The sequence below is a fragment of the Anneissia japonica genome, unplaced genomic scaffold, assembly GCF_011630105.1.
Source record: "Anneissia japonica isolate Jap-2015-1 unplaced genomic scaffold, ASM1163010v1 scaffold287807_len121958_cov172, whole genome shotgun sequence".
In the NCBI taxonomy this organism is placed as follows: Eukaryota; Metazoa; Echinodermata; class Crinoidea; order Comatulida; family Comatulidae; genus Anneissia; species Anneissia japonica.
In genome coordinates, this window is record NW_022720801.1 from 29,109 (window position 1) to 49,214 (window position 20,106).

General features: G+C 34.7%; 2 protein-coding genes across 4 annotated transcripts in view; one reads left to right on the forward strand and one right to left on the reverse strand.

Moving 5' to 3' along the window:
* LOC117111405 (nucleoside diphosphate kinase B-like) overlaps positions 1-2,746 on the reverse strand; it is a 4,214-nt gene extending 1,468 nt beyond the window's left edge. The window contains exon 1 of one of the 2 annotated variants that reach the window (XM_033254315.1): positions 2,538-2,746. In XM_033254315.1, coding sequence (XP_033110206.1) covers positions 2,538-2,666 — 129 coding nt within the window. In that variant the 5' untranslated portion in view covers positions 2,667-2,746. Of the gene's footprint in view, positions 1-563; positions 781-2,537 lie in introns of those variants that run through there. The other variant, XM_033254314.1, reaches the window with a different exon arrangement.
* A 2,062-nt stretch (positions 2,747-4,808) lies between these two features.
* Positions 4,809-20,106, forward strand: part of LOC117111401 (la-related protein 1B-like) — a 35,787-nt gene continuing 20,489 nt past the window's right edge. Inside the window, exons 1-3 of one of the 2 annotated variants that reach the window (XM_033254309.1) lie at positions 4,809-5,191; positions 8,434-9,255; positions 19,979-20,037. In XM_033254309.1, the coding sequence (XP_033110200.1) occupies positions 8,526-9,255; positions 19,979-20,037 (789 nt within the window). In that variant the 5' untranslated portion in view covers positions 4,809-5,191; positions 8,434-8,525. Of the gene's footprint in view, positions 5,192-8,433; positions 9,256-15,287; positions 15,435-19,978; positions 20,038-20,106 lie in introns of those variants that run through there. The other variant, XM_033254310.1, reaches the window with a different exon arrangement.

Consider the following 20,106-nt stretch of genomic DNA (forward strand, 5'->3'; position numbering starts at 1 on the left):
TATACACACATATACACACATGAACTTGAATACACGCCTGCACACATATATTATATACATATATATATAATATATACACACATATATAAATATAGGCCTATATACACACAACCATCTCAAAATCAATTCACACTGATATTAATTTATATTCCTCATTCTGACGTCATTAATACTAAGCAATGGCACTGAATTACCAAACTCCATGGTTCAGTACACATAGGCCTAGGCTAGACTTCAGAGTAGGCCTAGGATAGACCCGCAATTAATTATATAGGCCTAGGGCCTAATAATACAACTACATACAATGCGACTCACTGACTACCCGATTTAGGCCTAGGCCCTATCCTAGGCCTAGTAGTTAGCCGACTGACTCGGTGATTGAGCCTGAGCTAAGCTGAGCTGCCTGAACCGAAATCAATTCTAGTAATTAATAGTCCCAGAATGATGCTCGCTTAGTTTAGAAGCTGGGCCAAACTTTACCGGCAATAAACAGTCTACCGGGGACACACACGTGTGAGAAAACAACTGGGCTAGGCCTATTAATAGGCCTGAACATGCTATACCTTCATGAACTTTGAGGCTACCAGTTTGTAGCCTTTTCGTTGAAAGCGCTTCATGATCTCTGGAATTAGACCTCTCTCTACACCATCAGGTTTCACCATGATAAAGGTTCGCTCGGTATTATCAGCCATGATCTTCTAAAAATGGTCAAAGAATCACAGAGTAAGAACAATGCAACGTACAGACTCACGCCGGGGACCAGAAAGAAAAAATTTACCGGCGGCCGTGCTGACGTCGTACGCCCAGCAGTCAGTCACTTATGATGTGCGCCCTCTATATCTACCTATATGGGGGTATCGCATAGAGATATAATAAGAATACTAGAGCGCTAACTGCAATGTATTCGATGTTCGAAATACGCAGAACTGTGTGTGTGTACCATCCAAGATGGCTGCCATAGATTCAGCCAATCAAATTTCGCCTAAGCGCCGTCGTTTGCAATTGCGCCCTCAATTTACACAGAACGTTCAGTACATCATGTTTGAAACTCGAGCGTTGCGGTGTATGGGCGTAATCTACACGATTTTAATTTTCATTTTTTGGTACTTTTTTTTTGAATAGGATGCTCCAATTGGCCTCGTTTTGGCTACGATAGTTTAATAATTTGTTATTACAATTACTCATTATCATTAATAAAATAATAGTCAGTCAGAGGGCTTATTTATGGTAATAATATGTATACTAAGCCTGAAGCTGGCGCTTTACTACGACGGCCATCTTGGATGGTACACATACATAACTCTGCATTGCTCCGCCATCTTGTCAGCACTCTAGTTGTTTAATAGCTCTATGGGGTATCGGGATCGGGCTCAAACATCGGGCTTTTACAGTATTTTACTTTGAAAAGATTCAATTTATTATAATTTTTTTATTTTTTTAAATTTTCAACAAATCGTTTGGTTACAGACGTTTATTAGCATCAAATTCACTCTGGACGACGAGTGTCTCCGTAAGGATTCAGATTGCATTTTTTTGTTCATGCAAACCTTGCAAGAAGTAATAATTGTTACAACGAAAAATGATCAACAGATAATCTATGTAGGCCTACAGTATTTTATTTTGTAACGCACATCCGTGTTAGACCTGCTCAATGTGCATTTTCGTCCTGAAAATTGGATACTACAACGGTGCAGCCTCATCCCCTGGGGAGAAATTCCAATAACGATAATGTTTGAGCTTATAATTATAATGTGGGAAAACAAAAAAGCGAAGAGGAAGATAGTTGATAGATGATATTATTAAGGATAAAATGCTTTATCATATGAAAAGAAGAGTGAAATTTCGGTAGAAAAAGCAGCCAAGGATTTCTAATAAAGAAGAATGATGATGATGATGATGATGATGATGATGATGATGATGATGATGATGATGATGATGATGCTTCGTCGGCCCTTTGGCTCGGACCGTCGGACATCCTGGGCCCTTGTCGGCAAATTTCTGGCGCCCCGCTGCATGCTTAGTAGGCTAAACTAGCGTGACTGTGTGCACTCTGTCTCTTATACACATCTAGATGTGTATAAGAGACAGATATAATACTAAGCAAAATGGCACTGAATTACCAAACTCCATGGTTCAGTACACATAGGCCTAGGCTAGACTTCAGAGTAGGCCTAGGATAGACCCGCAATTAATTATATAGGCCTAGTACAACTACATACAATGTGACTCACTGACTACCCGATTTAGGTCTAGGGGCTAGGCCCCTAGCCTAGCCTAGTACGAATGACGTCCGGTTCGGCTGTAGTTAGCCGACTGACTCGGTGATTGAGCCTGAGGTAAGCTGAACTGCTCGAACCGAAATAAATTCCAGTAATTAACAGTCACAGAATGATGCTCGCTTAGTTTAGAAGCTGGGCCAAACTTTACCGGCAATATAAACATCAGCAGGCCTAAAGGCTACTGCTGGTCTACCGGGGACACACACGTGTGAGAAAACAACTGGGCTAGGCCTATTAATAGGCCTGAACAGGCTATACCTTCATGAACTTTGAGGCTACCAGTTTGTAGCCTTTTCGTTGAAAGCGCTTCATGATCTCTGGAATTAGACCTCTCTCTACACCATCAGGTTTCACCATGATAAAGGTTCGCTCGGTATTGTCAGCCATGATCTTCTAAAAATGGTCAAAGAATCACAGAGCAAGAACAATGCAACGTACAGACTCACACCGGGGACCAGAAAGAAAAAATTTACCGGCGGCCGTGCTGACGTCGTACGCCCAGCAGTCAGTCACTTATGATGTGCGCCCTCTATATCTACCTATATGGGGTATCGGGATCGGGCTCTCTCAAACATCGGGCTTTTATTTTACTTTGAAAAGATTCAATTTATTATAATTTTTTTATTTTTTTTAATTTTCAACAAATCGTTTGGTTACAGACGTTTATTAGCATGTCAAATGCACTCTGGGACGACGAGTGTCTCCGTAAGGATTCAGATTGCATTTTTTTGTTCATGCAAACATTGCAAGAAGTAATAATTGTTACAACGAAAAATGATCAACAGATAATGTATGTAGGCCTACAGTATTTTATTTTGTAACGCACATTCGTGTTAGACCTGCTCAATGTGCATTTTCGTCCTGAAAATTGGATACTACAACGTGCAGCCTCATCCCCTTCCCTGGGGAGAAATTCCAATAACGATAATGTTTGAGCTTATAATTATAATGTGGAAAAAAACAAAAAAGCGAAGAGGAAGATAGTTGATAGATGATATTATTAAGGATAAAATGCTTATCATATGAAAAGAAGAGTGAAAATGTCGGCAGAAAAAGCAGCCAAGGATTTCTAATAAAGAAGAATGATGATGATGATGATGATGATGATGATGATGATGATGATGATGATGATGATGATGATGCTTCGTCGGCCCTTTGGCTCGGACCGTCGGACATCCTGGGCCCTTGTCGGCAAATTTCTGGCGCCCCGCTGCATGCTTAGTAGGCTAAACTAGCGTGACTGTGTGCACTTTCTGGAACGGTGGAGATCTCTTCAGTGCCCCCCCACCCCCGTTTAAATTTCCATCTGCTCTCCTTGTATCAGCTGGAGGGCTGAATGCAAGTTACGATTAAAGGGGCAAAATGTTGCCAAAAATCCCAAAAAAGAAGGGGGTGGGTCCGGTCCTCCCCCTGGAAATGTTGATTCCTAGATTGCTGGAAATGTTCCCAATTCTGAGGTGTCTTTAATGAATGTTAACTTAGGCCTATTCAAAATTCATTCAAGTTTTTTCCCCTCTTTAAAACGGTCAGGTAAATTTTCTCATTCTTATAGGCCTATGTGCGTACGTGTAGGCCTACATACAGAAAAAAAGTAGTTGCATACGTATTCTATTTTCCATGAATCGATGATCCGATAGCATGAAGAACGCACTTTCGTACAAAAAATATGCTACGACTTCGCGAACCATGCAGTGTTTTTAATTTTAAGGCAGCTAGTTAGGCCAAGGAGGTATAACTGGTATACCTCCTTGGTTAGGCTAACTTATTTGTCCGATCTGGGCCAACCTGCCTAGGTAGGTTAGGATGCCTTTTGTAGTCTGCAGAACCCAGTAGTATTTTTTTTTACATTACGTTCAGGACCGGGAGGTCCTGAACCCCCGGATTCGCCACTGATAAGATATGCTATAAAAAAAATTATATAATTTGTTCGGAACTCAGACTTGTTTGTGTAAAGGGGTGGGGGTGGTCAGGACCCCCGGACCCCCAGATCCGCCAATGGGTTATCCTTAGTGTTTACGCCGAATAAATCCAATCCAATCCATCCTAACCACGAAAAGAAGCTCAAATAACGATGATAAGACAAAAATATAATAAAGATGATAAATGATAATAATTTATGGCTATAAAGATTATGATGACAGAGATGACAGTAATGAAAGTTTCACTTGGATTGTCTTATCAGTATGTTTTACAGTACAATATAAAAGAAACACCGAAGGAAAGATATGCAAGCAGTGTATCGTCGTTATATTTTTTTCTCAAATCATTCATTTCAGGAGTTTGTACTATCATGCACAGTCTAACTTACATAAAATAAAATAACGTTGGTCAAAGTTTCGAAACAGACTGAATCTTCTACAGACGATGAAAGTAACTGTTAAATAAAGCAGTTAAACAGATGTAACCCTTTGTTTATTTATTTATTATGGTTTGTTTATTTTTCCAGAATCGGGGAAAAAAAAGAAAAAGAAAAAAAAAGAAGATAGAAACCCTTCATACCGCCCTCAATCATCTCTTACGTACATTTTTTTCTCGCGCATGAGCAGTCTCTAGCTGGGCAATGGCGACATGTGCGTAGCTCTTTTGATTGAAAAAGGAGCGATATTTACGCCGTGTCTTGCCTAAAAACGAATTTATTTTCCAAATCCAGGATACTACTCAGCTCACTTTGTGTTACTGAACAGAAATACTATACAAAATACTGAAATACATTACACTTGAGTCGTTTCAGCGAATTTTATTTTCGTGTCCATCTGAACTGAAGGCGTGCGACTGAGTGAAGTTCTTATCGATGAGGTGTTCGTCCCTGTGAAACTACGTGGTTCAGACAAGCTAACACGACAATATTCCTTTATGGCTTATGACTTAAATTTTAACTGGTTTTAGGCTGAAAAACCTGGTAATTATATCAAGTAAGTTGTAAAATATATTTCCAAATAGGAATATCAGTAGATTATATTTATCTTATCTGATTCAAGGATTTTTTTCTAGCAAGTTCTATTTTTTATTGTTGTGCAGGGTAGGGTTTTTTCCATGCGGCCTTACGAACATATGCGTGGGGTTGTGATGGAGTGTTTTTGAAAACAATCCTAAATTTGTTATGAGATTAAATTCTTAAAGTGCTACAGGAAGAGGATATGACCAATTTTAGTTTTATCAGTTCTTGTTGAATACTGTTACACTGGCCAGTTGTTTTTCCTGGTTAGAGTGACAATGACATAGTCAAATAGAACATGATTCATTCAAAATACTAAGGTTTTGAGGCTTGATTTTTAGTGACCTTTTTTGACCAATCTATCTATCAGTATCATATGCTATGCTAGGTCTTGTAGGAAAAAAAATGAAATACTACAGTTTTAGTGTATTTTTTAATGCTATCTTTCAACCATGACCAATTTAATTTTAGAATATAAAATAAAATTTTATAATCTTTATTATATAAAAGATGAAAGCTTACAGTGCTGAGTAGCCTACAGTATCTTATTTTTGTTTTTAAAAAAGTGTATAATTGTCAGTAATCATTATTTTTAAATCGGTTATTTTTGTTAATTTAACAAAGTAGGAAGTGGAAAAAAGAGGTCTGAAAGATATTAAATAATAACAATAATATTTAATTTTGGGTACTACAGTATGCTAAATTTGATTGCCATTTTGTATGACTAAATTTGGATTATCTGAATTATCACCAGATTGTCAGATGTTTTCCCCATTAAGTTCAGAACTTTTTAAAAAGAATGTTTTATTTATCTTAATAATTTCATTTGCATTCTACCAAAAAATTACTTTAAAAATAAAGAGACAAAGGAAGTCTTGTGGGAAACCTGTTCCCGGGTGGGAAAATTCCAGGAAATCCCAAAGTAAACATCACAAGGAAAAAGATAAAAGTGAAGCATAGACAGTTGTGGAAATAATACTGTTGAAACAATTGTCATTCATTGTGGATATAGTTCATTTCTGGGGAAAATCTCTCTGAGCTGTAAATGTTTTACTAAATTATCTTTTTATTGTTCATTGTTTTGTTACTTGTAATGTGTCGATTTATGCTCAAATAAATTTGAATTGAATTGAATGGATCTGACCATTTCTGGCAGTGGTCACTGGGGCTATCAGGGGATGAAGCCCATGGTGCCTAGATAAACTGTCAATGTTGAGTTACTTGAAAGAGGTCTTTTTTAGAATGTGAATAATATTTTAACCAATAATAAAGCGAGACATTTTTATTCCTTGTTTCGCATACTTATTTTTTTTAATTTTTTTTTTTTAAGATCATCATTAGAGGAGGGCAGAATAAAAATAAAAATTAAATTTTGTTTTCTTATTTAGCAAATAATTTTGCCAACAATATTCAGACGGAGGAGAAAATAAAAATAAAATTTTATTGGTGAATGTAAAGTAGGATGGTTAAATGCATCAAATTTATGTAATTAAGAAGAAATGCAAGTATCTTTAAAGATTTCAAGGCAGCGGATGGCGTAATAAAAGTAAAGAAAAATTGTAATATTTTTCTGGAATTTTGGAATTGTGGCGGCAGGTGTGTCAGTCAGCAGGTTTGCTAAACAAGGTTCAAAAAAAGTCTCGCCTAAGATTTTAAAAAAGTAATGTTTTTTTTTTTTTTTTTTTTTTAACTAGGCCTTCAGTAAAATGTCTGTTAATCATTGAAAGCAGATTTTTAATTTTTTTTTTAAATATCTGACTTATTAAAAAAAACTGATAACTTTTTTGCCAATCCAAATTCGGAATTAGAAATTTTGGCTAGGCCACTGGGGACCTTCGGAAGTCATGCTGTAGTGTTGTGCCAGTGATGTAACAGATACATTGTACCTTAACTTGTTGAGGGTTAATCTAGGGCAAGAAGCAGGAACATATTACTTTGAGCCAAAATGCTTAGGTCTATTGATTGGCTTTTATTCTGATCTTTTGTCTGTAAAGAAAATATTAGCCATCATTGTGAAGAAGAATAGGGAGCCTCATTTTTCTTTTAACACAAGTTTGAACAAGAAACAATCTTTTTGTTTGTTGGCCTAATGCTAGATAATTTAACAATTGTGGCAAAGACAAGCCAAACCAGTCACTCGTCGCAAATCGTGTTTCAAAGAAAATGGCAAAAACATGCTGGAACGTCAAATTTAAAAAAATCTATTTTATTGCACTAAACGAACCTTTATATATCTATACATCATTCTATGCTGTTATTTTCCCCATTTTCAATGTTAAAACAATACTTTTTAAGGATTTGAAGATAGTTTCTGCATGAGAAATGCCTGAAATCATAAACTTTGAAGGCTGATTTCTCATATATTGTTCTTTAAACAGTTATATGTTTAAACGCTTTTAACTTCATAAGGAAATATCCGATTTGAATGATTTTTTTAACCATTTTATAGCTATTATTTTACTCTCTAACACTGTATTAATAACTCAAAATTGATTTTTGCGACGAGTGACTGGTTTGGCTTGTCTTTGCCACAATTAAGCATTGTTTAGCTTTAGCTTTAATCTTGATTCCAGTGGTGGTCCTTATTATTTTTATTATGTTCTTTTAAATTATGTATAAGTTGTGTACCATAAGGGCGCTTTCGATTTGTGCGACGACGAAAGGAATCACAAAAAAAAAAATTGCCAAATTGCGTTCCAGAATCTACTCGATGAGGTGAACTTTTAACATTCTCTTTTAGTGACGTCATTACGTTCTACCGTTGCGTAGTAAAGGCCAACTCAGACAGCGTCGGCTGACGCAGCCCGACGCGATTTTTTTGTCGCGTCGGGTCTGTGTGAGTTGAACGCAGACGCGATGGTGTGCGTCGGGGGGCAGTCGCGTAGTAGAATATTAAACGTGTTTAATATTTCTCAGGACGGCTTAAGACAGTCCCCGGCGATAAATTGGGTCGGGCTACGTCGGCCGACGCTGTCTGTGTTGGCCTTAATTGAAAGGTCCCTATTTTCACTATGTTGAGCATTATGAAAAAATTAACATTGAACTTTGAAATTTTATTAAAACTTCTGACATAAATATTGTTTAACTACAATTCTTACAATTAATGACAATGTTTGTGTACTACAGTATGTAAACAAATCATGTTTGTTATGATTTATGAGACCTTGTCTATATTTTTATGATCCATGTTAACTGGAGTGTGATAAATTTTCTTTACAGAGAAGCAGTTTCCTTGTATTACACTGCTTGGATTCATCAGACTTTGAGGAACGGAAGAGAGTGATAAGATAGAAGAAAAAGGTTTAATCAAGATGGCGGCTGAAGTGGCCACGCAGCCTAGCTACGATACCTCTCAACCAGAGGCTAAATCAACAGGGCCATTGCCTTCAGCTCAACATCCGGAGAAAGTAGACAAAGTTGCCATCAAAGAGAACTTGAAACCTGATGCAGCCCAGAAGCATGATAGTAACTGCCAAGAGGCAACGGATCCTGAAGAGAAGGCAGTTAAGAAAACGTATGTGGCAGCGCCACCACCAAAGGTCAACCCATGGCACCGTAACAAAGCGCCACAGAATGATGTTGTGGTTCCGCCTCTTGATTTGAAAGGACAATTAAAAGAGGAATCCGCCCCAAAGAAGGCTGCACCAAGGGCCAAAGAGTTCCATAAAAACCAGAAGAAATCGGCCAGAGAGAAAGCCGATGCCTCCGATAAGAAAGATAAGAAAGAACTGGATAAGAAGAAAGGAAAGGAGGAAGTTAAGATTGTTAAAGACGATGTCGAGAGAGTTTCTTCTAAGAAAGTGGTTCTTGAAGATGCACCCCCACCTAAAGTAAATGCCTGGAAACGGTCGTCTACTTCTGAGCCTGTCTCTGTGTCACCTCCTCCCCCACCACCACCACCACCTCCGCAGGTACCTCAACCATCAGTTCCTAAAGAAAAGCCTGCACCAGTGGTTAAAAAACCGGCAGAGACCGAGGAAGCAAAGGTTACAAAAGAACCAGATGTTGCTAAAGAACCAGTTATTGTGAAACCTAAACACGGTAATTATGCTATTATTTTAATTTATATAAATTAATCAGATTCCTTGATTAATTACATTTGGAACACAATTTATTTCTAATAATATTTTGAAGAAACAGTTGTCAAATGTAATATCAGGGTAATTTTATTTTTATTTGGAAATACTAAAAATTAAAATATTTTATATTAGAAGTTAATAACCAATCATCACCTGGTGTAAATAGCAACTGGTAGAGTACACTAATTTCAACTAGTGATGGTGTTTTTATGATTGATGTCCATCTTGGAATCTAAAAGGGAATTTTCAATTTGGCTAAAGAAAATCTTAACCTTTAACCTATTTGGCTGAAGGAATTTTGTTACGCAATAAAGAGACAGCTATGTTTGGTAACTCAATGCAGGTAAATTAATATTCAGGTATAGTGTTTCTTCGATTTAAATATGGCATCAGATTTTTTAATACTATTTCTAGCACCAAATATATATATCACTATTCCATTAGCCAGAAATAAAATTCCAAAATAAAATTAATAACCATCTTACATGACATTGACAAAGGTACAAGTTATATTTTTGAATAATTTATTGTTCATAATTATAATTTCAGAAAAGATTTTTTGTACCAACTAAATAAAATATATGTACAACATGCTTGTAATCTTTATGCTAATCATTGTAGGTCAGAGGTCACATTATGTTAGCTTAAAGACTAATGTCCAATCACGCTTCACTATACGATATGAGGCTCAATCAAACACTCCATGTGTAGCTGCCTAGTTAAAAATGATTTTTTTATTTCAAGTACCTTGATAGTTGTTATTAGCTCACAGTTTCATTAAATGAAAGTGAATGTAGAGTATTAGATCATGAAAAGATGAACAAGGTTAAACTTGCTTGAATTAGGTGTTAAAACCTAATCTTGTTTTTGCATTCAGTATAAATAACTGCATTTATTCCCCATAAAAATAGACAAATATTGAGCTGTGTATCTTAGTTAAAACTCATGGGCATAAAATTATGAGGGAGGACATTGTATGCAGTGCATTTTTCTATTAAGATTTGTCTACACTATCAAATTTCGTCAAAAGAAGCATCACATAAAATTTGAGGGAACATAGAGTTGAACATGTTCAGCTTTTTTTGATACAATTTGATACGTGATATGACGTCATCATACCCATATCATATCTGTCACGTAAAAGTTTTTAGAATTCTATTTTTTGCCCCCATAAATGTTGCCACCGATAACATAAAATTGTAATATATAGTTAAAATAGCTGAAACAGGTGTCTAAACCTGTAGCTGGTGTGGCTTTACCCTTGGATTCTCAATCCCTGGACTGTCTCCCCCCCCCCTTCCCTTCAAACTCTGCGCTCTGGACATGCACCAGATTTGGGGATTCACACTGCCATAATGGATCTTTCTTTCCCCTGGCGTGACTGGGATTGACATTTCCTCGTCGGCTGTCGAACAATCACAGTCGATGACGCCGTTGCGTTTAGAAATTCCTGAATAAAAAAACCTGCAGCAATCATCAGTTGTTTATAAATGCACTTATCAATTCGAAAACTAGCATCGCCATTACATCCGAGCCTAGGCCTAGATCATCTAGATGCGCACGCGGGGCCGGTATTTTGATTGTAGCGGCGCTCTAACTTCCTGTTTCGACTTTCCTAATTTTGAGGTCAATCCAACTAAATTCAGGTAAAGTGTGACCGACCCAGAATTTTTCGAGCCTAGCTTGAAATCCCACCCGCGGTGAGTCAAGCCTGGCTTGAGACTCTAGTGTGTCCGTAGCCTTAGTCTCTTTTATAATCCAATATAAAAAGAGATTCTTGACCTCCAGAATAAGTAGATTCCTCAATAATTATTAGCTACTGTAGGCCTGGTGATTTTACAGTAGGCCTCTGTGGTTGGTAGTCTGGTTTACTGAAGGGCTATGAATAGACACAAAAGTGGTAAACTTAATGGATAAATCGGTAGTACTGTCTTGGCTTGTTATAAATATATTTTGTCGTTGAAACTGTACACATCGTTGAAAGCTCAGAAATTGTTTATTTTATAGCCCACTATCCATCGTATGACTGTGATGCGGTCGCATGCAGAGCACATGTTCTAAGAGCACATAGTGTTCAGTGCTAAGAGTTGCATTTTAATATCACCCAGTGGCTCAGTGTACTACTACGCTTAAAAATGAGTGCAGACGAACACTAACAAATCAGTCAACAATTCTGCTGTAGTTAATTATATGTTAATATTGTATTGTATAAATATTCATACTAATAATAATATTGTCCACACTGTTGAAACCTAAATAAAACTGTTATATATATATATACTGTCTCTTATACACATTATATATATATATATATACGATGGACCAAAATCGAACAAGCAAGCTTGCATGCAAGGCCATCGTCGTCGATCCAGGTTCTTGTTAAAAACAGATCTGTGGCATGTGAAAATTACTTGAAATTTGGGTGTTGAGTTTTTATCAGAGGATCTATCTAGTAGTAATTACAATGAAATAATGTACTTTAGGTTGATCTTGAGTTCAGTTCAGTATTGCTGGTCCTAGGTTCAAATCCTATAAGGATGCTGGAATTACTTCAACCTAAAAACAATATGCCTCATTATGCAAATCAGTTTTTTGAGAATCTCACTGAAAGTTCTTTTTGTATTTGTTGTAAGTTTTTGATGGGTGTGAAGGAAACAAAGAAAGCAAATGATCCTATACTTTAAGGAACAAAGAACCCTTCTCCTTTATTTAGCATTGAATTCTACTTTAACTACAGTACCTTGCATGATGTCTCCTACTGCAGAAGTATGTCAAGGGTCGATGAGAGGTAGACATCGCTGAGGTATGCACCGTGTCGTATCATGTCCGACTTTTATGGCGTCTCGTGTGATTAATGTGGAACTCTACATTTTGCTTTAAATTTAATGCTCAGAATCAGTGCATGAAAAATGTGAAGACCTATAAATACTCAACAATTTCCCACATGTACAAAGTAATATTTTTCTATTCCATTTATTTACAGTTATTAACATAAAATGATATTATAATTATTTTCACCTTCTGCCTCGCATCATCAATATCATTCAACCATTTATATTTGGTTATGACATTACAACATAATTTTTTTTCGATTTTGTATTCTAGATTTCATGCAAATGCTAGGAATTGATCTTGAGATGAAAAAAAAAACCACTTCTTTCGTGTGTAATGATTCTCGCAGCCATGTTCTTAGTATGCTAGTTCTTTAGTGAAAACTGTTTCTTGCTTTTTTGGCTCCAAACAAGCGCTATTGGGCTATATAACAGATAACATTAGGAGCTGGAGCTATTTTATGAAGATAATTTTCATGTTCGTAGGCACAAAATTTTTTTCCCAGGCCTTCTTGAAAGTATCTCATAAGATAAGTTTTTTTTTTTACCCAGACAACTGTTTATAATCTCTGGGATATTCATTTAAGGAAGGAAAGGAAATGACCAAGAATAAGATAAATGGGAATTTATAATTTAATTTAACAGTTGCGAGGAAGTAATACTGGTTTTTAATTCCTCCTCGCATTTTTTTTTTCTTAATCGCTATTGTTAATGGTTATAATTTACTTGCTAGATTACGCCAGTATAAAGAAAAAAAAAACTTGCTCTGTTGTCTCTTTTAGTAATGTTTGCGCTTCTTTTTTTCTTTTGCTTTTACAAGGCAATACTATACTACTAAAATATCCCAAACATCCTGTCCTCTGCGTATGTGTCTAGGCCTGTAGTACTATTGTGCTTATGTTAGAAAGAAATGACGGGCGGATCTTCTTAAAAGGGCGATTAAATCCACTGTCCAAGTTTCTATTTACTCTAGGAGTGTGGCTTAGCCCCCATTCACCAGTTATCTGCTCCGGGACCTGGCTGTTCTCTGCTGGAAACTGTCGGGTTCTTGTGTCCAACAGCTTGGGCTACCTCCCCCTTTCCCAAAAGTATATTCTAGAGCCAAAGTTATTGGCGCTCATCCAGTTTCTAAAGACCTGAAAGAGGGAAAATGGTTTCAACTATGTTCTTTTGGCCTTCAATTTAGTTTTTTTTTCTGTAGAATTCAATTGTGATTGAAGTTGCCAATTTTTACAACACATTGTTGGAAGGGCTCAGAACTTGTTTACTTGTTTTTGACAAAAGAAGTCTGGAATTCTGTTAAGAAAGCAGTCCATATTGTGGTGTACTATAATAGGTCATATTTACCACAAGTATAAACACATCAATTTTATTTGTTTATGTCTGATATATTAATAGTTAATAGTTTATTCAAGATATCTATAGCTCAACTGTGAGGAAATCTGCATATTGGATATTTGTCAGTTTAAGTAGTAATGGCCATTTTTCCTATGCAATGATTTATGTTAATGCTTTACTATAGAGAAGTATGGTAGATGAATTCTGACCCAGTTCTTCCACACGTGTCACAAGGTGTATCTGTTTTAACAGCATAGATAAGTATCAGCTCAGTTGGTGCTACACAAGCTTTTCTATATAACCTTTGTGTGGTTTTTGGTTCAATGAGAGTATTCCTGTATATTGTGTAATGTAAGTTTATGACGTGTGGAGCAAGTCTTGAAATAATAATAGTATAAGATGGTATAGAGCATGGTATAGGCACTTTGCTTTTTCGTTTAGATGCATTAGTTCCCGTTTATACTTGGTATTAGTTTCAATTGCATCGCTTAACCTGGTACATTAAAACACAAGTCATCACTGCTGCAAATCTGAAATAAAAAAAGTTGCTAGATCAATTGATCAATCTCATTAATATAGCTGAATACTGCTGCAATATATTATGGGATGTACCGTACTGTGTTTCCAGTGATGATAATGTGAAGGGCGCATAGGGATTGTGACAATGTGCGTTGAGGTCTTCAAATTTTTTTTTTTTATATTCAGTCATCACTGCTGCAAATCTCAAATAAAAAAAGTTGCTAGATCAATTGATCAATCTCATTAATATAGCTGAATACTGCTGCAATATATTATATGGTATGTACCACCATATGGTGTTTCCAGTGTTAATAATGTGAAGAACACACAGGGATGGTGACAATGTGCGTTAAAGTCTACAAATATTTTATTATATTCGGTCATCACTGCTGCGAATCTCAAATGATAGGTTGCTAGATCGATAAATCATTCTCGTTAAATATAGTTCAAATAAATCGTTAATTTCTTAACAATAACAATGTCCTTGTACGTTTTTATAAACCATGCCAACTTATTAATAACATGATAACTACTAATTGAACTTGAAATTACTGATAATCAAATATAAATTGTCTTCCTAAAAGTAGTTTTTTAATAATTATTTTACTGTACATGGCATGATTTTTATTATTGTGTCTTTTGTATTATTGACAGGATGCCCTTCAGCCATTATCTTTATATTAAATAGCTTATTAAATGATTGATTGATTGATGGATGGTTGATTGACATTTTATATCCCTTATTAATCAGATATTCTACAAAATTGTTGGACAAAATATCTCCCTTCCATGTTGTTTTTTTGTAAAAAGGAATTCGTATTTGTTCTTTTCAATATTTAATTTACTTTATAATTTGTTGCACACTAATGTATCTAGGTAAGCTATTTACAATTTTGTGAAGATGCTGTTTGATTAGCTACTGGTCTGCACTGGACTTTGTGTTATGAAAGGAGCTTTATATAAATATTAAGTTTCTTATGGGATGTGCCCATATAAAAATAAGTAAACAGCATTGTAAAACGCTTCAGGATGAGTTTGTAATATTCCATGGGTTATGGATCTTCCCTTAATTTAATTCATATAATTCAAACTAAACAAAAGGTAAAATTACCAATATTTTAATTATAATATAATCAGCTTGTTGTATTGCATCATCATTGCTGTAATTATCTCGGTTTATGGTTATTTATTTTATAACCTGACTGTGTGACCTTTATTTGATTACCATGCTCTGCCCTAGTACTGACTGATTGGAATGAGCCAAGAACCGCTCATGCATAACTAATCCTGACCTTTCAACTTTCATACAGCCTAGTGTCATTATTGATACTGGCTAAGGCTGTGTGGCGAGTGTGAAATTCTGTTTCTGTCCATATTGTTGGAATTTTACGAGTGTTTTCTTTTTTACCAGCGAATTGCTTGGGATCCTAGATGCCACATCAATCAAAGGAAGGTAGTGTGTGATTGTTACAACCAGTTCCTCTCAATATTTAGGCTTTATAATTCGTTGTCTTTGGAATGAATGGAGTACTTCTGCTGGGCCCAGTATTAATACATTACACTCACTCCCAAGTATATTGATGAATTAGGGTAGTTATTAGTTGGTCAGTGATATTATTAGGCCTGCTAATTATTATTCTGCATTTAACATGTTGTATAGCTTGTGATTTATCCCACTTGTTACACTCAGTATGTATTCTTATGCAATTCCTCTTGTTATATTTATGTTACATCTAATAACATAAATTATTGCAACACATATCACATGTTCTGTGCCAATAGGTTACATTTGTTTATGATGGCTGGCATACATTTGTTTATGATATTTCACAAACTGAAAGTTGAATGGTAAGAATATACAGTCCCATTGTAAACTTACCTTAGATCAGAGTTCCTTGGTCCACTGTTGAGCATACCCCTCCTCAAAACTCTTCCACATCTTTCTGTTTGATGTTTCTTTAAAACAATATTTCCTGTATTTTTTCAAGTCATCTCTCCACCTCTGTTTCTGTCTTCCTCTTTTTTTTTTTTACTTTCTCTGGGTATCCATTCTGTTATTTTTCTTGTCCATCTGTTATCTGTGGTTCTGATCACATGACCTGCCCATCTCCACTTCTTTTTTGCCACCTCTGACATGACATCATTCACACCTGTTCTCCGTCTTAATGCTGTTCATGGTATTCTATCTAGAATCCTTATGTGTAACAGTCCCATTGTATGATGATATAACCATTGTTTTTATGGGCTATATAATATACATGTTGATTGCTTATACTCTTCCCCCCCCCCCAAAAAAAAAGGGAAAAAAAAGATTGTTTCTATGGGCTATATAATATACATGTTGATTGCCTATACTCTTCCCCCCCCCCAAAAAAAAAAGGGGGAAAAAAAAAAGAACCATTTTATTCGTAAAAATCCTATGAAGATGGCCTAAGGTGGGAAAATAGTGTAATCGCATTAACACTATATTTGAACTCTGCCCTAAAGCATTTTGTGGTTAGACTACAATTGTAGTCCACCTATAATGAATGTGAACAGAGAATGCTTGTGCAAATGTACGGGTACTCCTTTGTCCCATACTGTACATGAACAACTTTCTGAGGTTTAAACCAAAAAAAATACCAAAATATAATATTTTTTCCAACTCAAAATTGTTGGTACAGGTACAAGAATTTTTTTTATTCCTTTAGCAAATTAATTTTTACATATAGTTGTGGTCACAGGAAAAGAATTTTTTTTTTTTGTAACAAAATGGCTCCAACAAAAATGTCTAGTATCAAAGTAGTAAAAAAGATGTAAATTTTACTGAAGAAAAGAATGGGATTGTTTGGTATAAAAAGTTCATAGTGGGCGCCCTTAGGCCCTGTGCTCACGATTCTGTTGCGTGGCTGTAAAGAATGCAGTGTCGCGCTGTAAAAAGTCCATTAGACAGATTATCAATATTTGTTATGTTTAATTTATTATATTTAATTTAAAAAAAGAAATAATATATTAACAAGATAATGTAGAGGTAAATATTAATAGTAATTATTAGAATGTTTGCAAATCAGTAAGAAAAAAAATTGTAAATTAGATTGTCCAGGGTCAGTGTTCATATTCAAATTGTTCTTATTTTGTCTTATTTTACACACTTTTTTCATAGATAGAAAATTATTATTTTACTGCAGTATATTACTGTACTGTATTATACAGGGTAAAAGGCCAAAAGAATTTTACAGTATAATCATTTTTTTAACGTAATAATACTTAACTAGATGTGACTTGGCTTTATTTGTTGGTTTTTCTAGTTTCTTGAATAAAAACCTCATTTGACATTTTATCTCAGCCTCATTTGTTCTTATTTTTTATGCTATTTCAGCGTCAGAGTTCTTATAAAATGTGGTTATAAAATTAAGGTAATAAGTTTGTTTTGAATATAATAGACTTTTTTTTATGACTACTTGGAAACGTATTTAGACCGATTATCAGGAAGTTGTCTAATCTCTAACCTTACTAATGAACACTCCTTCTAATACTATCCCATCCTTCACCAGGATTGACAGCATACTCAAAATATAATTTTTGAGAAAGAGATACAAAGCAAATTAGGAATATTTACCACTAACATATTGCAAATTCAATGTTGATTACATACTTCAAAATCTGTTATATAACTAGTTTTCATTTTCCTGCACATTGCTAAAAAAAAAAAAATATGAAAAATTATATTTTTGTTTAAAAGAACCCTATAGTATATAACTTTTAATAATTCACAGGCTGAAAGAATGTTTTTTAATCATTTACAGTCACAGTGTAAAATCTTAAATTTTGCTGGCAGCAGTTCAGGGTATATGCAAGGATTATTTTAAAGTCTTTGGCAAAGAATGTTTTAATCATTCATTGTGAAATCTAGTAATTTTATACAAGGTCAAATAAGATTAATTGCTAATTCCATGTCCCTGCCCTCATCTAATTTTAGAACCTTGTGAAAAAAATTTACTGTTTGCTATTTTTCAGTAATTTTTCCATAAAAAATAAAAATAACAACAATCTGAAAGATTGTTGTCAAAGCCCTAGAAGATAGGGAAAGATAATAGCAGAATATATATATATACTGTCTCTTAGCGCACGCTAGGCAATTTTATATTTTATTTTTATTCAAAGTTTATTAAATTTTTGTGGCAGTATGTATTTCAGGAAGTTATAGTATCTAAGTAAAATAAAAATATATATTATTGTATAAGTCATAAACATTTGGAATATGAGTATTATAAATGTTTTTTATTGATTGATTGGTTGATTCTAATACGACATAACTATATATGACATACCATACAGTAGTACAGGCATAAGTTGTTCTATTGGGATACTTCAATTATGGTTAAAATAAGCCAATGTGTGTTATTCCTCCTAGAATCTTAAGTGCAGAACAATTAGGATAATTCAGAAAACTAAATTTTATTTTTTTTTTTCAACCCTCCAACAACCGTTATAATTCACTGTAAAAGGTATGAGAAAAAACGTAGCCTGAAGGAAAAGTGTAAAGTACTTAAGATACTAAAGTAATATAACATTAAGTGGAAGTACTGGTAAATGAACAAAGACAATATCAACTGCTGGTGGTTGCAAGGCAATATTGTAATGGGTGTTCCCAGGGTAATACTTCCTATGATTTAAAAAAAAAAATGTAGACATTTTAAAAACCCTATTCATTGCCAACAAAAGAATTGAAAATGAAATATTTATCGCCAGCTTTTTTTCATTTTAATGAAGTAGTGATAGCAGCTTCTATGTAAATTGAAATAGCATCCCACCATTGAAATATTATTGAGTAGAGATTCATGACTAATGTAAATGAAAGCTGTGACAAATGCTATAATTTCGCACTTGTAGGATCTGGCAGTAAGATGCTAGCGATGGTTGACGTCGTGTAGTAGGCTCTGCCACATTTTGTATTGATTTAGCCTAGCCTGCTGCTTACCACTGAATTAGCACATGTGTGTATTATGTATGCAGTTAATATTAGTAATGTGATGGTAAATATTGTAAATTCTGTTCAAAGAATTTGACCTGAGTTTGGGGGTGTACAGTACATATAAGTACAGCCTAAAACTGATCTGAAGCCAATTTTTAAAGATCTGCTATCGGCTAGTCTACCACCTGCTGAGACATTTAGTGGATTTTGGAATATTAAATATATACAAAATAATTATTAGCAGTGTAGGCCTAATATTTAATATTGACTGTAAATTTAGTTTTAATTCATTTGTCTCTACCCATCTTGTATTTGTATATTTTACACTAATTTTCATTATGGGACAATTTTCAGCTTTCAAATACTTGTTTGCTTATTTAAATAGTTTGTTTTAAACATAATATTTCTGATCTTAATCTGTTAAAAAAACATTGACCTGAGTTTGGGGGTGTATGTATAAATACAGCCTAAAACTGATCTGAAAAAAAAAAAGAAAAGAAAAAAAGTTAACTACAGTACAATAAATCAGATTGTATTTATGGTATATTCAGGTGATCGCTATTAAAAAGAAATATTTAGTCATGTAATTTTCAATAATATTCTGTAGCCATCGATGATCCTCTCTTCTACTTAATTGATGATACATAACCTATCTAATAAATGACAAATATTTTAATGCTTGCAATTGACCTATTAAATTTGGCACCTCAAGGGCCAATCAAATTGCCCGAAAGTAGACAGGTCAGACAGCAATCGACTGGATAAGCTTTGCCTAATGGATTTTAAAGCGACCAAGTAGTATAGCTCATATGATGCATTATTAAATGTTTGGTCTGCCATATTGCATCTACAATTATTACTGTAATAATAATCAATTCACATTACAAAAATATAGCAAAGTTTAACATAATTTTTTTTTTTTAAATATGGAATTCTTTATTATATTTGACAGCTGTTACAGTTGAAATACCTTGGTTAATTTAATGTTTTAATATTGAAAATATGCATTTTAATTAATTATATTTATTTATTTTTATCCCTAGATGACAAAAAAGGATCTCCGAAAGCAACCATCGTGAAGGCAGGAAAAATTAACAATGTGGTAAGTGCCTTTTTATTTGTTAAGACAGGTGGGTGTATTGGCTGACAAGCAGAATGTACATAATTATGG